General features: G+C 42.4%; 1 protein-coding gene across 4 annotated transcripts in view; it reads left to right on the top strand.

The window, feature by feature from the left end:
• Window positions 1–14,397, top strand: part of SCHIP1 (schwannomin interacting protein 1) — a 146,358-nt gene extending 131,961 nt beyond the window's left edge. For all 4 annotated transcript variants that reach the window (XM_036997894.2, XM_036997893.2, XM_036997898.2 and 1 more), the window contains 5 exons: window positions 4,696–4,813; window positions 5,810–6,007; window positions 6,886–7,009; window positions 9,455–9,548; window positions 13,763–14,397. In XM_036997894.2, the coding sequence (XP_036853789.1) occupies window positions 4,696–4,813; window positions 5,810–6,007; window positions 6,886–7,009; window positions 9,455–9,548; window positions 13,763–13,814 (586 nt within the window). In that variant the 3' untranslated portion in view covers window positions 13,815–14,397. The remainder of the gene's footprint in view (window positions 1–4,695; window positions 4,814–5,809; window positions 6,008–6,885; window positions 7,010–9,454; window positions 9,549–13,762) is intronic.
• Window positions 14,398–16,320: the final 1,923 nt, after the last annotated feature.

Here is a 16,320-nt window from a genome sequence, read left to right as displayed (position 1 = left end):
ATTCCACATTTCTATTTGTACATTGTGTTTTAATGATCCATGCACTTAGTACATGCTTTGTGCATGTTGTGACCTTGCACCAGGTATCATGGCCACAGTGATGCTGCATTATAAAATAAAACACCTGCATAATAAAAAAACCATCTATGCAGTGACATGCAATCATAAGCACTGATTTCTGCTTGGGAGCCTACAGGTCAGCTGAGCACTTCTGCTGACCGGAACTGGGCTTGGGTGGGCTTGGATGGGCTTGCTTGTGTGTCTGCGGTCAGCTATGGGTTGACGAGTTGCCTTTCCGGCTCTTGGCTGAGCTCTCTCACGTGTTAGTGGCTTCAGTCGGGATAACTGCTGGTTGAGCCTGGTGCCATGAAGTCACCCATCTGCCAGTGGGCTGTCTAGCCAGTACTTTTCTCAAAAGTACCGGTTCCCTGATAGGGGAGACTTGGAGCTGCTACTCCATCACTCCCTCTGCATTCTGTCGGTGAGACAAGTCAGGAGGCCGGCCCAGGAGTAGGGAAATGGACTTCTTGATGGGAAAAGCTGCAAAGTCCCATTACAGAGGGGCCAATAAAGGGAGGGGACAATTGGTACCATTTTTGTAATCAGCCTGTCTCTGTTCTGGAGGAAGGCAATTGACTTCTGCATAACCGTTACCTTGCCTGTAATGCACAAGTGGTTGGATAGCTCAAGAAGAGAATGTAAGCGAATATACTTTTAAACTAAATTCAATACAACAGTTCAAGGGAAGTTACCTAAGAGGTTTGTAGGGGGTAAAAACCAAAGAATCTTAAACATTTATACAAGGATTCTGGTAGTCTAAGCTGGTGCTGGGAGGTTCCTAGTTCTAAAATCAGAAAACAGTAAATAGTTCTGGGGTTCAGAGCTGGCCTCAGACCAGCCAATCCCAGTCCCCATAACCCCAGGCCAAGGGGGTAAAAACCAAAGAATCTTAAACATTTATACAACGATTCTGGTAGTCTAAGCTGGTGCTGGGAGATTCCTAGTTATAAAATCAGAAAACAGTAAATAGTTCTGGGGTTCAGAGCTGGCCTCAGACCAGCCAATCCCGGTCCCCACAAGCCCAGGCCAAGGACAAAGGCTTGATTCAAATGGCTTCTACCAAACTAGAAGTTACAGCAAACTTTAGGACCATCAATCACATTGTTTCTTTTAGGGAATAAACTGGTCTTGTCCTTGGATTTTGAAAAAAGTGTTATCTTTATACCTGATCATATTACTGCTTGGTTAGGTTTTTGAAATATCCTCTTAGTAGTTAAGAACTTTTCATCTCTGCCATTCTCTCAGTGCCATGCATATTTTAATAATATCCCCAGTAATGGTAGTTGAGTGTCAGCATGAGCACTTTCCAAGTAACACGCTTCCTCTGGGTAAAATCCAGGCAGGCATAGGTACTGAACAGCCTCTCCACTAAATGTCTTCCTGCTGCTGGTCAATAAACACTGTCACTCAGAAAACCACTGCCACTCCCATTGAGATGTCCAGAAGGCACACTCTGCCTTTACAGTCTTCCTAGTTCTGAGCAGCACCCCCACCGGCACACTCTCCAGCCCTCGGGCTCCCTGTCAGTAGCTCTGGGCAGCAGAGTGGCTTTGCATTGCCACGTGGTTCATAAGGAGAGGAGGTTTCCAGGATCAGCAAGACCCAGACCTTTCAAAACTGGTATCAACGGGCAAGGCAGATGCCTGCGATGCCCTGCTACGTGCCACTGCAAACGTCAAGTAATCTTGAAAAGGATACCTAAAATTATATCGCGGATTAAAAGATGAGGATCGTGTTTTGTTTTCACGTCAGACTGAGCTTGAGAGATCCAGGCAAATTGAACCTCCAGCAGCTTGGATTTTGCTAAGCTATGTAACCTGGTTGCAAGCAAGGCCGGATGCCCTGAGGTATGAGGGACGGAGGCCAGCGACCCCAGCTTGCAGGACTGAGCCTCAGCACACCATGCCTCCAGGGTGGGAAGGGCCCCAACAGAGGTTATGGTCCTTGACCCTGTGACACAGAGGCCGGTAGCCACCCCCAAAAGGCCCGACTCACCCTGCTACCAGGCTGCTTTTTGGGGCCTGGGGTTGAGTTCTCCAAAGCCACCTTCATCTTAAAACCCACTTAAAGGCTAAAGGCAAACAAATCCTTCTTGAAACCTGAGTCCGTTTTAAGATGTCTTTACTAAAATCCCCTCTGAACCATTAGCTGTTATGTCATATAATTTCCTTTTCCTGAGAGTAACATTCTTGGTGATTACCGCAGTAAGGAATTAGAAGTCTCACCCTGTAAGAAGCTCTGTTCCATTTCCCACGGTGATAATGTGGTACGAAGGCGATTTTCTGAATTTCTACCTGAGGGTTTTTCATTTTACTCCAACTACTAAATCCTTTCCTTTTTTTTTTTTCCTTCCTTTGCCTTTCCTGAATTTGAAACACTGTATGGGACAGTTGATTTAGGTCTGAGTTGATCCTTACTTAGCACAAAGGTCAGTTTGGGGGCAGAACAACAGACCCAGGTTTCTTCAGAATGAAAACACATATCTTTGGAAGTTTTAACCTTATTTTGTAATGGTATCGTGGTTCATTTTATATTTTTATAATCCGTGCATACAGTGCCAAATACTTCCTTTCAAGATGTTAGCTATTCAATATGAAGAAAATGCTACATAATCCTAGATTCAAATTAGACTTAATTACAAACGCTTTTTTAATTTTAAAATACGCCTGTAAAATATGTCTGTCTTTAATTTGAAGTTTTATTTCTCATTATCTTCTAATCCACAGACCTCGAGTTTTATTAATAAAAATTGATTGATACATAATAAATTTTATAATTTATTTTATATGGGACCAAAGGGTAACCTGAACATATTAGGTTTCTCCAGGAAAAAAATTCCAATGGAGGAAAGTTAAAAGGAGACAAATTCCAGCTCAGTAGAAATCCAGGGTCCTAGTAGATAAAGAGGGAGCACGGATGCTCTCAGCTGCCTATGCATCAGGCAATTGTTGTGACCAGCAAGGTATTAGAGTAAGTGACTTGAGAGATACCTTTACAAAGTCACATTACCTTTAAGTCTGTGTTCTTTTGTCAGGCTTTCAGAAAATAGGAAAAGGAAGATAATGAATGTGTACAGAGCACTTGGTATGTGCCCAGCTGTAAACTAACTCTTTACATCCTTCCTACAAAACACAGTTATTCACCCCATTTTACAGATGAGGAAACTGAGGTTCATAGAGGCTAAGTGATGTGCCTAGTGAAAGAAGTCAGGATGCAGAACTTTTTAAGTCCGACCAACTCTAAGCACGCTGAGCTGATCACAGCAGAACCCGTTGCCTTCTGCACCCAGCCAGGGCCTGGCTCTCCTTGCCTGCTCCTGAAGGCAGTCAGGGAACAGAGCATATGTGAGCTGATGCCCCATTTCCTTACTGGGAAATAAGCCTGGACCCTCATTAATTACACAAACTAACAGTAGGTGGCAGTACATACACGTAACAGCAGCAGTGCCTGTGTTTAATCAGATTTTCTTTTTCTGGATTCTATGTGGGCTTCCAGGAAGCACTTTATGAATCATCTAGGCAATTTGTACAAAGCATCCATATCCATTGGAATAAAAAAAATCAAACACAGATATCAACTATCAGACGCGCCGCTCTGCATTTTTCCCGTGACAGTAGTAACACCAGAGCATCTCAGTGTCCTTACCCTCCCTTGCTGCTTAGGAAGCTCTTTTTGCTTTGTCTTTTCCTAAGCTTACTCACAGACTGGGACTACTAGGAATGCTTTAAAAATTACTTCTTTAAAACCCTTTATTGCCAAATAGTTTTGAAATGTGTTCAACTTCAAGAGATTGGAACAGAGTTGAATGTACTATCTGGCCCAGTGCACAGCAGATTCACAGCCAGGTGACCCTTTGCGACCACATTTCAGGCAATATCACTCATGGAGCCTCAGGATTCGCCACAAGATAATGAGAAGTCTCCCCCTCTGAGGCTCTTTGCGCACACAGTCTGCAGAGCCTTGCTGCCTTCTCAGGCTGTGCCATTCTGGCTGGGTTTGGGGTTTCCTCAAGTTCCGCTAGGGTGAACCTGTGGTGTGTTTTGTTCTTGATGACATAAATGAACTTCCTTGATTGGCTTTTGGCAACTGCCCTAAATAAAGGCTTCCTTTGGATGAACCTAATCTGCCTATCTGGGGGGAAAAAGGAGTCTTCCTTCAGAGAGCTGTGGCCCTGGGATGCTGGCTGTAGGGAGTTTCTTTGGGCCATCCCCATGGGACAGGTCACTAGATGACAGCAGGCCAGTTGACTTGACTGAGGACTCCATTCGTCTTCATTGACAGGAGGGCAAACTCAGTAACTCGACACATTTTCATCCCACGCCATCTAGGTGTTTGGCACTGTACCGGGTACTGTATCATGTTGCCTCTAGTTGTTTTTCACTTAACCTGAAATTGATGTAGGAAAGAACAAATACAATATTAGTAAAAGTTATCATTTTTTACCAACATACCGAGTTATGATCGTGATGCTGTCGTAGGAGTTACCATCTGTAAGCTGAGAGTGATAGTGGCCCCTCACTCTTCTATGCGAAGACCATAGAAAACTACTCTGTTAGCAAAGCCAGACAGTCCCACTGAGAGCCACCAGCCAAGAGGGAGCTGAGTGGGATGAGTGTTCTCTTTGCCTCCGCCCAGCCTGCAGAGTGGGATGAACCTGCAGATCTGCTTCGTCAACGACAGCAGCAGTGACAAGGACAGCGACGCCGATGACAGTAAGACTGAAACCAGCTTGGACACCCCCTTGTCTCCCATGGTGAGTCCAGAAGCTTCCACCGAAGCTCAGGGTGTGTGCTTTCCTGGTCCTTTAGCTTCTTTTCTGTTGTTATTCAGAAACAAATACTGCAGAGATATAAAAAGACATATCTCTTAACATTTCTTGACGTGGCATGCTCCTAGAATTTGAGAGTGATTGAAAAGTAAAAACTGTGATACAATAAGGAGAAAGAAGCCCCGTTAAAGTTTGCAACGACTTCCATGTTAAACCGGAACAGAGATCACAGATGCCGTAAAAAGTTATGAAGGAAAATACGCTATCTGCCAATCTTTCCTCATTGAGCTTAGTAATATGCACACAGACTAACACATATAATGACATATTTTAAAGCGCAGGGAATGGGAGTCAGGGCAGGGGCAGGGGTGGGAAGGCTTGTGCATAGAGATGTTGCTCATAGAAACCAGCAAGATAATGTATGTAAAGCATTCCATACTCATTCCTTGCACACATATGAACAAAAGATGGCTCAGTGCCCCTGAGTTCTTGTTGCTGTAATTACTTCCTCTCTGTGAGGTCTGCCTATCACCTTTTTTACCAAAGACCAGCAGGCAACTCTGTTTGTCCTTGAGTGCAGTACAACTTCACAACTTCATTGGCTTCCTGAGGTCCCATCCACTCCAGGGAGCAACACACCACCGTAGCTCTGGGTTAAATATTTTGCTGTATCTGATCACTTCCAGAAAGTTTTGAGACCAAGAATCAAAGAAATGTCTCAAGATTGTCATAAATATATTCTCTCTATTACTAGTCACACTACTCTTTATGTAAAAATCAGAGTCTGTTATTAACACTGAGGACATAGTGACCTTTTTTAATGTTGCCTGAGACTTGTACAGATCAAATCAAGCTGCAAGTCACCTTGGTGGAAGGGACTGGGCCTTTCTGAGAGAGGCCCCAAGGAGGGAAAGCGGGCACTCATCCCCAAAGGTGGCACCTGGCACAAAAGGCTCAGGGCTGCTCTTTTTCCCTCCACAGAGCAAACAGAGTTCCTCCTATTCCGATAGAGACACTACTGAAGAGGAATCTGAATCCCTGGATGACATGGACTTCCTCACAAGGCAAAAGAAATTGCAAGCAGAAGCCAAAATGGCCCTCGCCATGGCCAAACCCATGGCCAAAATGCAAGTAGAAGTGGAAAAACAGAACAGGAAAAAGTCTCCTGTCGCTGACCTTGTAAGCAGCAAACGCTGGTTTGGTGGCTGTGAATGGTTAGCACTGTCCCAGTCCTTTCCCAGAGTTGTGCAAACTCGGGTTTCTATGAGGCACTTTGTAAAAAGTACTGTCATTGAGAAATATTTACGTTTGTTTCTTTTTCCTTCTCACTGTGTCACTGAAGAATACATAAGCAACAGATTTCACAAAAGCAAACTTTGCTGTTGATTCACCGTAATGTTTCTTAGGGGCAATATGAGCTGTCATGGGAATGTTTTAATTCTTCTAAAGCCGTCAGTTTAAGAACCTACTGGTTGTGGCAGACTTGCTTTTGCTTTAGCTCTTGTTCCCACCCTTTAGTGGAGACAGGATGGCCCAGTGGAGCAGAGCCCTGGGCTGCAGAGTTTAAGTCTAGCTCTGCCCTGCTGTGGGGCTCTGAGCAAGTTACCTAAGTCTCAGTTTTCTCTTCTCTGAAATGGAATAGTAATACCTGTGTAAGAGCTCCATTGTGAGAATTCAGTGAACAAAGCATTCAAAGCACATAGAACAGTGCTTGTATCGTAAATTAATAAATAGCTGATCTTAATCATTTTAGCCATGTCACTGATACTACTTGAGCTCCCTAATAATTCATTTGTGACTCACCATTGTCACAGCCTGTGAGAAAAATCAATCCAAAGCTTTGATCTGAGCAGTGTAGCATTTTGATGCCAGTAGCATTTTAGACAATGTGGTATGTGTAGATAGGGTCTCACACTGGGAACTGCTCAGACTGGGAAAGCATTTAAGCACAGAACCTGAACTGAGGTGGGTGAATAAGGGTGGGTCTCAGGAGAAAACTGGGTCTTGTGTCCTTGCTGCTCTGTTCACACCCCCACTTCACCCCTTTGTATCTTCAGCTGCCACACATGCCTCATATAAGTGAGTGCTTGATGAAAAGAAGTTTAAAGCCCACTGACCTGAGAGACATGACTATTGGGCAGCTACAAGTGATAGTCAATGACCTCCATTCCCAGATAGAAAGTAAGTGTAAGAGGTGCTTGAAAATGGGATGTTAACGTACAATGTAATGGGGCCACACTGTTTCCTTGATTCAATTCCTTTGTACGTTTCACTGGTTTCCTCCTGTGTGCTTGCAAGGAAAGGAAGAGTATCATTAAGGCTCTGTTTTTGTTTTTGTTTTCTTTTACTGTAAAATGGCCAGAAACTTTAAGAATTTTTCAAGGTTCACAGAAATTAAAGGTTCTTCTTACTCATCTTACATTCCCGGTTCCCACCACAGTGCCTAGCATGGATTTGGGTCACAGATTTATTTCTAGAAGATACAAATACAAGTTAGTCAGTACAAGTCATTTATTACACAATTACACCCTCAACTTTACTTGTATATACAGTGATTTTAGATCATCAAAGCTTATTTTGTGGGACTCCAGTGATAGAAATATATGACCGATATGTGAAAAGAAAGAGTGATAAAGCATGGGCCTTTTTTCAACCCAGAATAAAGACAGACCTCTAACAGAAGTGTGTAGAGAGGGTGGTAAGTGAATGGCGCTCACTCAGGGTAACTGCTGTACAGAGAAGGGCAGGCTCTTGGCCCGATGGAAGGACACGCTTCCTTGGCCAAGTTTCAATGACTGTGCACGCCCTCCAGCCTCTGGAAGGCATGATTCTATTAAGTCCTTGGATGTGAAGATTAAAAACCACCTAAGAGACAAGCCAACCAAATGCATTCAAACAAACTAACCACCAAATAGTGAATAAGCATTTAGCAGCCAAGCAGGGAAATTTGAATGCTGATTGAATGTTTTATTAAAATTTATTTATTTATTCAGGTATGATAAATACATTACGATTACATTAATTTAAAAAGGAGTCCAGTCTTTAGGTATATATACTGAAACACTCACAGATGGAATAATACGGTGTTTGGAATTTGCTTTTAAATAACCCAGAGGGGACCTAGAGAAGTCAAGACTGGCCATGAGTTGATAGCTGTTGAAATTGGTTGGGTGCATAGGGCACAAGGATTCATTAAACTATTGTCTTGCTTTTGTGTCAATTAAAAAATTTCCATACTATAAAGTTAAAAACTTTGTATGGGAGAAAAATTTCTATGCATTGTGCATATACTATGAATACTAGTATAAAAAGTTACCCTATGAACACATTAGAACACATTAGAACAAAGAGAGTTTTGGTGTATCTGGTGTCAAGTTAATACATTCTGTATTGTTTTAAAATCAAACAGTTTTAACATTTTAATTAAGGAAACGGAAGAGTCACAGAGTTTTTTTAAATTCTACTATATTTTAATTTTAGTTGAGAACAGATTATTAGGCGTGTTAAGGATTTAACAGGCTTTCTGATATTTTACCACTGAGACATCGTCCTTAGACTTTTAAATAATAAAATTGCCATCTAATCCCTTTCAGAATTAGATAAAATTTTAGACCTCTGTGTGATTTTTTTTCTCCCTCTTTTAATTTTGAAACTAGTCTGAATTAAAGGCCAATAAATGCATCACTTGAAGTCAGGATCTCTAAAAGCATTTCCAAGGAGGGCTTCGCTGAATACCTCCTTCCTTTCATTCTGGGGCCCAGAGCTTTTGTTACATGAATGCTCTCCCCCAGGTGCCCATGTGTTGGGACCTAGAAGCTTTCATTCATAGCCAGTCTGAGGAAAAGTAGTAAGAGAGAACCCTTGACTCTTAATCTTTTTTCAGGAGCAGAAGCTAGTTTAACTCAATGCACTGATTTCAGGAGGATTAGAAATGTTCCCATTTATATTTTATTCCCAGTGTAAGTCCTAAGGAACACTTGGCTCAGCATCTGTTGTACAGAGATTTCAGGGGTATTTCTTCAGGTCTTACAATGGCTTTCCAATGACTTTAGATATTACTTGTTCTTCTTAGAACAGCCTGCACGGAGGGTTGCTCCTTCCCTAGACAGTGGAAGCGTCCCCCAGCACCTCTGTCTACAGCTGGGCGTCTGATCCCACACCACCAGGTGGCCAGGTGCAGTGGGTGGTGTCGGGGGGAGTCCTCCACTCTCAGTGTGGCAGAAGCATCCAGAAGAGCAGTGGAAACTTAATATGCCCCCGACTTCTTTGTTCACACTTCTCCCAAGTCCTGCTGCTTCTAAAAAGCTATTCTCCTAGCAGCTAACAATTTCTTTTCCCACTTGAATGTGAATGTGATTAGAAATCCTATATATTCTACTCTTTTCATCCAGCACTACTGCAATTATGCAGACTAGCCAGGTTCTCAAATTGATGATTTCTCCTGGGCTTATGAGAAGCTAATAGAAGAACTCTAAATCTTAATAAAAATTGCTTTCCTGTTAGGTTTAGTTGCTTACATATATGTATGTATCCATGGTCTTCTGTGTTATGATGATCCATAGATAGTTACACGTTTGGACTGAGATACAATTTTATGTTTTAAAATGCCCTCTGTTCTTTCCGCAGGCTTGAATGAAGAGCTGGTCCAGCTGCTGCTCATCCGAGATGAGCTGCACACAGAGCAAGATGCCATGCTGGTGGACATTGAAGATTTGACCAGGTCAGTGAGGCCTCACCAAGAAGGAAAGAAGGCCAGGCTGGTCTAGAGAACTTCTTCCCTTACTTCCATGAGTACCCACCCAAATTCTGCTGGCATTAGCTGTTTAGATGGCAGGGAAGTAGCCAAAATGCTCCTTCACGCAGTGCTTTTTCAGAACCACCCGCCCTAGTGCTGTACTTCCAGTGCGTTAGAACTGCTTAAACCCCACCTAGACCAGGTCAGCAGTTCTGGTTTAGGGGGACTTGATTCTGAAAGACTGTCCCTCAGAGAGTTGGCCATGGGCCATTGTAGGCTGGCGTGTTTACAGCACATGAGCAGCCACATGGTAGGTGCCACAAAGCGGCACTTGCTCTCACGTGACCTGACTCTCAATTGCATCTGCTGTACCCAGAAGGCAGGGACACTGGCATTTTTCTGTAACACCAGTGCCACCAGATTGCTCTCACCGTGGAGAAACTCCAGGACTTGAGTTTCTAGCTGGGCTTGGCTCCAAGTGCCTCTCTGTGAAGAGCTAAAGAATGCCTCCTTCCATAGGGACCAAGGAAACAGGGCTAATGCTGGCCAAGGTATTCTGTCTCTCAGTAGTTTTCCTTGTAGAAAGGTCTATCACCGCAAGTATATGAAATCCATGAAATACCGGGAGCATTCCTGTGATCTCATATCTACCATAGCACCTTCTCTGAGGCAGTTCATATGAAATCTTTACCAGGAGGCAATGATTACTATTAATCCCAGAAATGATATTCAGGGTAGAAGGCTCCCAAGGAAAGAAAGAACACTGCTTGTCACAGTGACACAAGGAATTAACCGTGTGATCTGGAACCATCCAAGAGAAGCTTGGAAACATACATAATGTAAATCCTCTAAGAACCTATTACAGGACCTCCTCTCAATATGTAATGCTGAGTAAAATGTTTTTTCTAAATGCAATGGTATGAAAATAGTTTTGGTAGCAAAATGAATACTGCAGAACTGTGTCTAGATGTTTTTTTCAACATCTACAGGCAGCACTCTATTCTGTGCACTTTGGGTGTTACATGGGCTCGCCCTTAACAAAACAACGAAAAATAAGAAAACAGTAAGGCTTTAGCACATCTGCCTGCATCTGAAAACTCACACAACCATTTAAATAATATTACCGCCATCTACAGAGGTGTTCAGGCACTGCACAGCAAGTGGAAGACATGTCCCTTTCTGTTGGCCTAAGAAATTTGCATGTAGGTGTTAAGATTATAGGAAATCAGTAGTGAAATATACAGCCAATACCAGCACCTTCTGAAAAATATGTAAACTCTTTTGTAAATTCTGTGACGTACTGGTGAGAGCAGAGACCTGTCTCTGCCACTCACGGCAGCACTGGCCCTCCTCCTCGCAGGAGGGCACTGGGAGGCGCCTCCCTTCTCTCAAAGTGTTTAAGTTATTATGTACATTTGCACTATATCTCTTTAATGCCTTTCAGAAGGAGTGATATGGGGAAACAGGGTGAGCAGAACCATGGGGTTAAAAGGCAAGGAGTTACTCATTTAAAGGTGTTGGAGGAACCCTTTAACTTGGAGCAGGTGGGGCAAAAACTTCGGTCCGTTCCTGGCTGCAGAAATATAACTTTGCTCATGGGGGATCTGAGAGTTTTTAAATGTCTTTAGTGTCAGATGCCAGCAGGCTGAGAGCATGACTGTAGAGATGTCTGGAGCATTCCGATCACCTCTTCCCTTTAGCTGCCCAACTCCTGCCATTCCAGATGACAGTTCAGATCAGTGGTTCTCAGTTTGGGCTGCACATTGGAACCACCTAGGGGACTTTAGGAACTATTGATGCCTGAGTCCTACCCTCAAAGCTTCTGATTTAATTATTCTGTGCAGTGGCCTGGACATTAGGACTTTTTTAAGCTCTCCAGGTGATTCCAGTGTGCAGCCAAATTTGAGACACACTGGCTTAAATGACACCTCTTTGGAAAAGTGCTCCCAGGCCACCCCCGACCCAGACTGGAGTAAGACCCTCTTCTCTGCACACATCCCTCGGTGTGGAGCCTAGTCATACTGTCTTACATTCATCTGCTGCCTCTCCCTTTCTGACTGTAACCACTACCCACCACCCCGCCCAAAAGCAGAGACAACACCCATTTCAGTTATTGCTGTGTTCCCAGAGCCAAGGACAGGGCCTGCCAGGTACAGGTCCTCAGTAATGATTATTGATCAAAAGGAGTCTTTGTGGCCTTGAGAGCAGCAAATCCTATAAGGACTTTCATATAAATAGTTGATGAGAACCTTGTAGTTTTATAGACTGAAACCTTTTCCCTCCTTTGTTTAAAACTTTAATGAAATCCATGCTCAAAATAACATGTATGTCTCAAAATAACACCCAGCTTTCAATATTTTCTAAAACAATTTCTGCCTGTCCTTTCCTTCTCTCTCAGAAAAAAACCATTATTGTTTGTGTGCACGTGCATGCAAATACGAACACACACACACACACACAGATACGTATTTTTTAACTCCTGTAAAAACTGTAATTTACTTAGGTACAATGGAATCTTACCTCATTGGGCATCAAAATACAAGTTGACCCTTGAACAACGCTGGGGTTAGGAGTGTCAGCTCACCCCCCATGCAGCTGAAAATCCATGTATAACTTCTTGACTCCCCCAAAACTTAACTACTAATAGCCTATTGTTGACCAGAAGCCTTACTGATAACTTAAGTCAATGAATACATATTTTGCATATTACATCTATTATATACTGTATTCTTAACAATAAAGCTAAAGAAAAGAAAGTTTTTTCAAATTGTCGTAGTTTTCCAAAAAATTTTCCAATATATGTATTGAAAAAAGCCCATGTGTAAGTGGACCCACACTGTTCAAACCCATGCTGTTTAAGGGTCAACTATATTATTTGAGCTGAATTTGTTTAAGTGAGGCCCATGAGCTACTTTATAAAAATGATCCAAGTTCTTTCATATACATAAACAGGACCATGAGATGGTCTGATGGCATAATTTTGTTTAGGAATGAATTTGATTTAGGCTGATGATATCTTTTTTCTGAGTTCCTTTATTGTCAAATGAATATCGCCAATTATTTGTGGGCCTGTGCATATGGCAAGGATGCTGTTGTCACTTCCCTATTTCTGAAAGTATTTGTGGTTTATCTTCCCTATACCATAAAAACCAGTGAGTTAAACTTGACGTCACTGACTACCAGGCCTAGGCAGCACACAAAACTACCCCGAACCCTTGATTACAGCTGGAAACCACACCCTTAGATACTTCACTCTTGCCAAATTTATGATTTCCTAAAACCCTACTTCAAAACATTTTCTTTTCCAGACTTCAGACCCTACCACTCTCTGGGAAGATACTTAATTAGTGCCCACGCAGATGACAGAAGCAGCTTGGCCATTCCTCCCACTCTGTCTCCACCGGCCAGCTGCTGGGTTGGCTAAACTTCGGGCTCACAGGCCATAATAGGGCCTGCTGAGTAGGAAGACTCACCCCATGCTGCCCCTGTCCTCACGGTCTTGGTCACACCCTCAGGACTAACTGAGCGAGAAGCAAAAGCTTGCAAATACAGAACATTTTTGCATCCACAAAGACCTCCCATTTGTTAGGAAGTCATTAGTTTTTGTACGAGTACAATTGGATTATTGGCTTCAATTTCTGTCAGGAGCCTTAATACTTCCTTTGTGTCTGTGTGCACGTGTTTGGATACAGCAGGCAGGCAGTTACCTTCTGTCACTCCGGGCTTGGACTTTCTTGCTCACATTTACTTTCCGGGTGTTCTCCCCTTGTTTACTGTCTGTGCCGGCTTTCTCCCTCTCCATTAGGATGTACGCTCCGTGAGAACAACCTCAGTGCTCACCGCCACATCTCCAGCACCAGGGGCAGTGCCTGGCACATAGAAGGCAAAAATTAAACACATGTTGGATAAATTATCCCAGATACTTATCTCTTTTCATTTTTAAACATAGCACTTTTCTCCTCAAAGGTAGGAACATTACAAATCTTGGGTTAATCCAGTCATTTACTAAATAAAAGGAGTCATGCATAGATATAAAAAGTGAAGAGGGTGAATCCATTTGAATCAAGTACTGTTTCTGATGTTCTTGATTTCACTGAGTAACTCAGAACCTCAGTTTTGGAGGATGTTTTAACTGTTGATTGCAAAGCAGTTTGGATCTTTCTCCTTAGCACTAAACAACTGTATTATTAATTTTACAGACATGCCGAAAGTCAGCAGAAGCACATGGCAGAGAAAATGCCTGCAAAGTGAAAAGAAGCCTTCCAACCAGAGGATAAGCTAGAATTTATTTTGCTTCTGTGGTTGTAAAAATGCTGTTGCTAAAGGTGGCACAGAAACAAATATCAGTGTTAGTCATTGATAATGTCTGAAGCTTAACGTCCAGTGATTGGCCTTTGCTTCTTAATTTATTTTAATTTTTTTACTGTGCCACTAACTATCAGGCATTTTAATAAGATATTGTTACAAAAAATGTACAGTACTTACACCATCACAAATCATGGTTAATCAGAAGGGTAGTTTTAACTTTATTTGTTTAGAAATGTTAAGTTGGAGAAGTGTTTTACCATTGACTACTTTCATTCTTCACTGTAGTTTTAAAGAAGAACTGTAAATGACGGTGCTATACAAGTCAAAAAATACATGCCTGCCTCGTAGTGACATTGTAGCTCTCTGTAATATGTATATTTTAATCAGTTTTCAACATTTTGTGAATGTTGACTACCTGAAGTTCATTTTTAGATGTGCTATTAACATTCTGTTGGAGTCAGAAGGTTCCTTGAAAGTTTATGTATAAATATGTAAAATAAAAATTAAAACTTTGTTTCATATGATACGTCTTTTTGCTCACTAGTAAGCCCTGCACTGGGCTTTTTTTTCTTTCCTGTTCACTCTGCCTCAACCAAATTCCCCACCAGGAAGCCTTTATCCATGAAAAATCAAAGGGCTCCAGAGGACAAGCCATGCAGTAACTAACAGGAAGCTTGTGAAGGACGTGTGAAAGTGTGTGTGTGTGAGCATGTATGAGTGATTCAGAGAAGACAACCTCAGAGCTCACACATCCATGGATGCACCAAGTTACCAATTTTGGCCATGTCACAGCTGCTAGTCTTGTCAGAGACTATTACTGCATCAAAGTACCATATAAGAAACAAATGATGTCATATGAACAAATGATGCTTGCATTCATGTTTTTCCCAGTTGCCAGCTTTCAAATTTGAACATCTTCTGTTGGTCTCATGAAGAAAAATGCTAAGTCTAAAGTAGATGACAGATTGTTCCCCAATAAGTAGAGAGTGTCAAAAAAGCAATTGAATTAGCTCATATCCATATCCACGCAGATATTAGAGAACCATAAACTAAAGCAGAGATGAGCAATCAACATTCCAGAACCACCCACAGACCACCTGGTTTCACTGTAAGGTCCATGATGTAATCTGAAGATAGAAGCTTAGGTAACTGTCTACATTTTCCTTTCTTAAAAATACTGAGATAGATATTTTCAGTATTTAGGAATTGCCAATTTGCACAGTCTTCCATTAAGTGCAATAGGTAATCTTAAATTGTAATGTTAATCATTTTTTATGGGCCTCAATCAAGTTGTTTTCATTTGGAATAAAAAATAATGCAGCCTGTAAATATATGTTGTTCTTTATGAATTGGCTGTTGAGCAGGACAAGTTGTTCACCAGTGAGCTAAAGGGTGGGCCTCAAAGTCTTCTCTGGGTTCCCAAAGTTTCTCAAAGCCCCAAAGTCCTACACCAGCTGTCAGCAATCTCCTGGGGCGACCACAGCCCTGAGAATCCAGGCTCAGCTGCTGGACCTTTGCTGCTTCAGCTGGATAAGAATGTTGGTCAGTAAGCCAGCAGTTCTCATTTTTAGTTGTACAGTGGAATCACCTGGGGAACTTTAGAAATCGGGCTGGAGGGGTGAGAATTCAGGGCCCCCCACCCAGGCAGATACTGATTTAATTGGTCGGGGGGTATGGCCTGGGCATCAGGATTTTTAAAGGTCCCTTGGTGATACAAATGTTGAGAACCACTGCCTTAGACTTTCTTCATTTTTAGCTTTTCTTTAACCATTTTTTAGACTAGTTTTTTAATTAAAATATATTCCTATTAATTTGGAACTTTAGGGACAACCAACCTAGGAAGAATACTACAAAAATGCCGAAGTAAGAATGGGGGTGTGACCTCAGCCACCGATGATGACATCCCCAACCCACAGTCCTGATGCAAAACTCAGCCCACCAAGAAAGACTACCTTAATTTTTTAAATCCTTATCAGAACTGCCGATCCCAGTAAAAATTTAGAAACGAGTTTTCTCTTTGTCATAAGCAATGCAGTCTCTGGCTAGAAATGTGTTCTGAAGAAATCCATGTCTTCTGAACTCCCCAATTTGAAGCCAAACCATAGCTAAAGACCCCTCATTCAAGAAGAAAGAAAGGTGATACCTACAGCACCCCTCGAAATACCGTCAAAGCCAGCTAAACGGAGAACAGTTCATCCCACCACCCTGAGACCCTCCAGGGGGGTCCCAGATGTGCTGCTGTCCCTGTCCCACTGCTCTGCTGGAGACATCACCGGGTGACTCACCTCCAAGGGCGCTCTTTCAAGATTGGGTCTTTCTAGTATTTTGCTGAAGTTTTTCAGGGAAAACCAGTATTATTCCCAACAGGAGTCATATCTGTGCTACATCGCCTTCCAAAACTAGGACCTTTAGTAGTTAACCAGGATTAGTTGGAATCCTAGACTGCCTG

This window comes from Manis javanica, chromosome 3 (genome assembly GCF_040802235.1).
Source record: "Manis javanica isolate MJ-LG chromosome 3, MJ_LKY, whole genome shotgun sequence".
In the NCBI taxonomy this organism is placed as follows: Eukaryota; Metazoa; Chordata; class Mammalia; order Pholidota; family Manidae; genus Manis; species Manis javanica.
The sequence above is the reverse complement of the archived record's forward strand: the minus strand, read 5'-3'. Positions and strand labels throughout refer to the sequence as shown.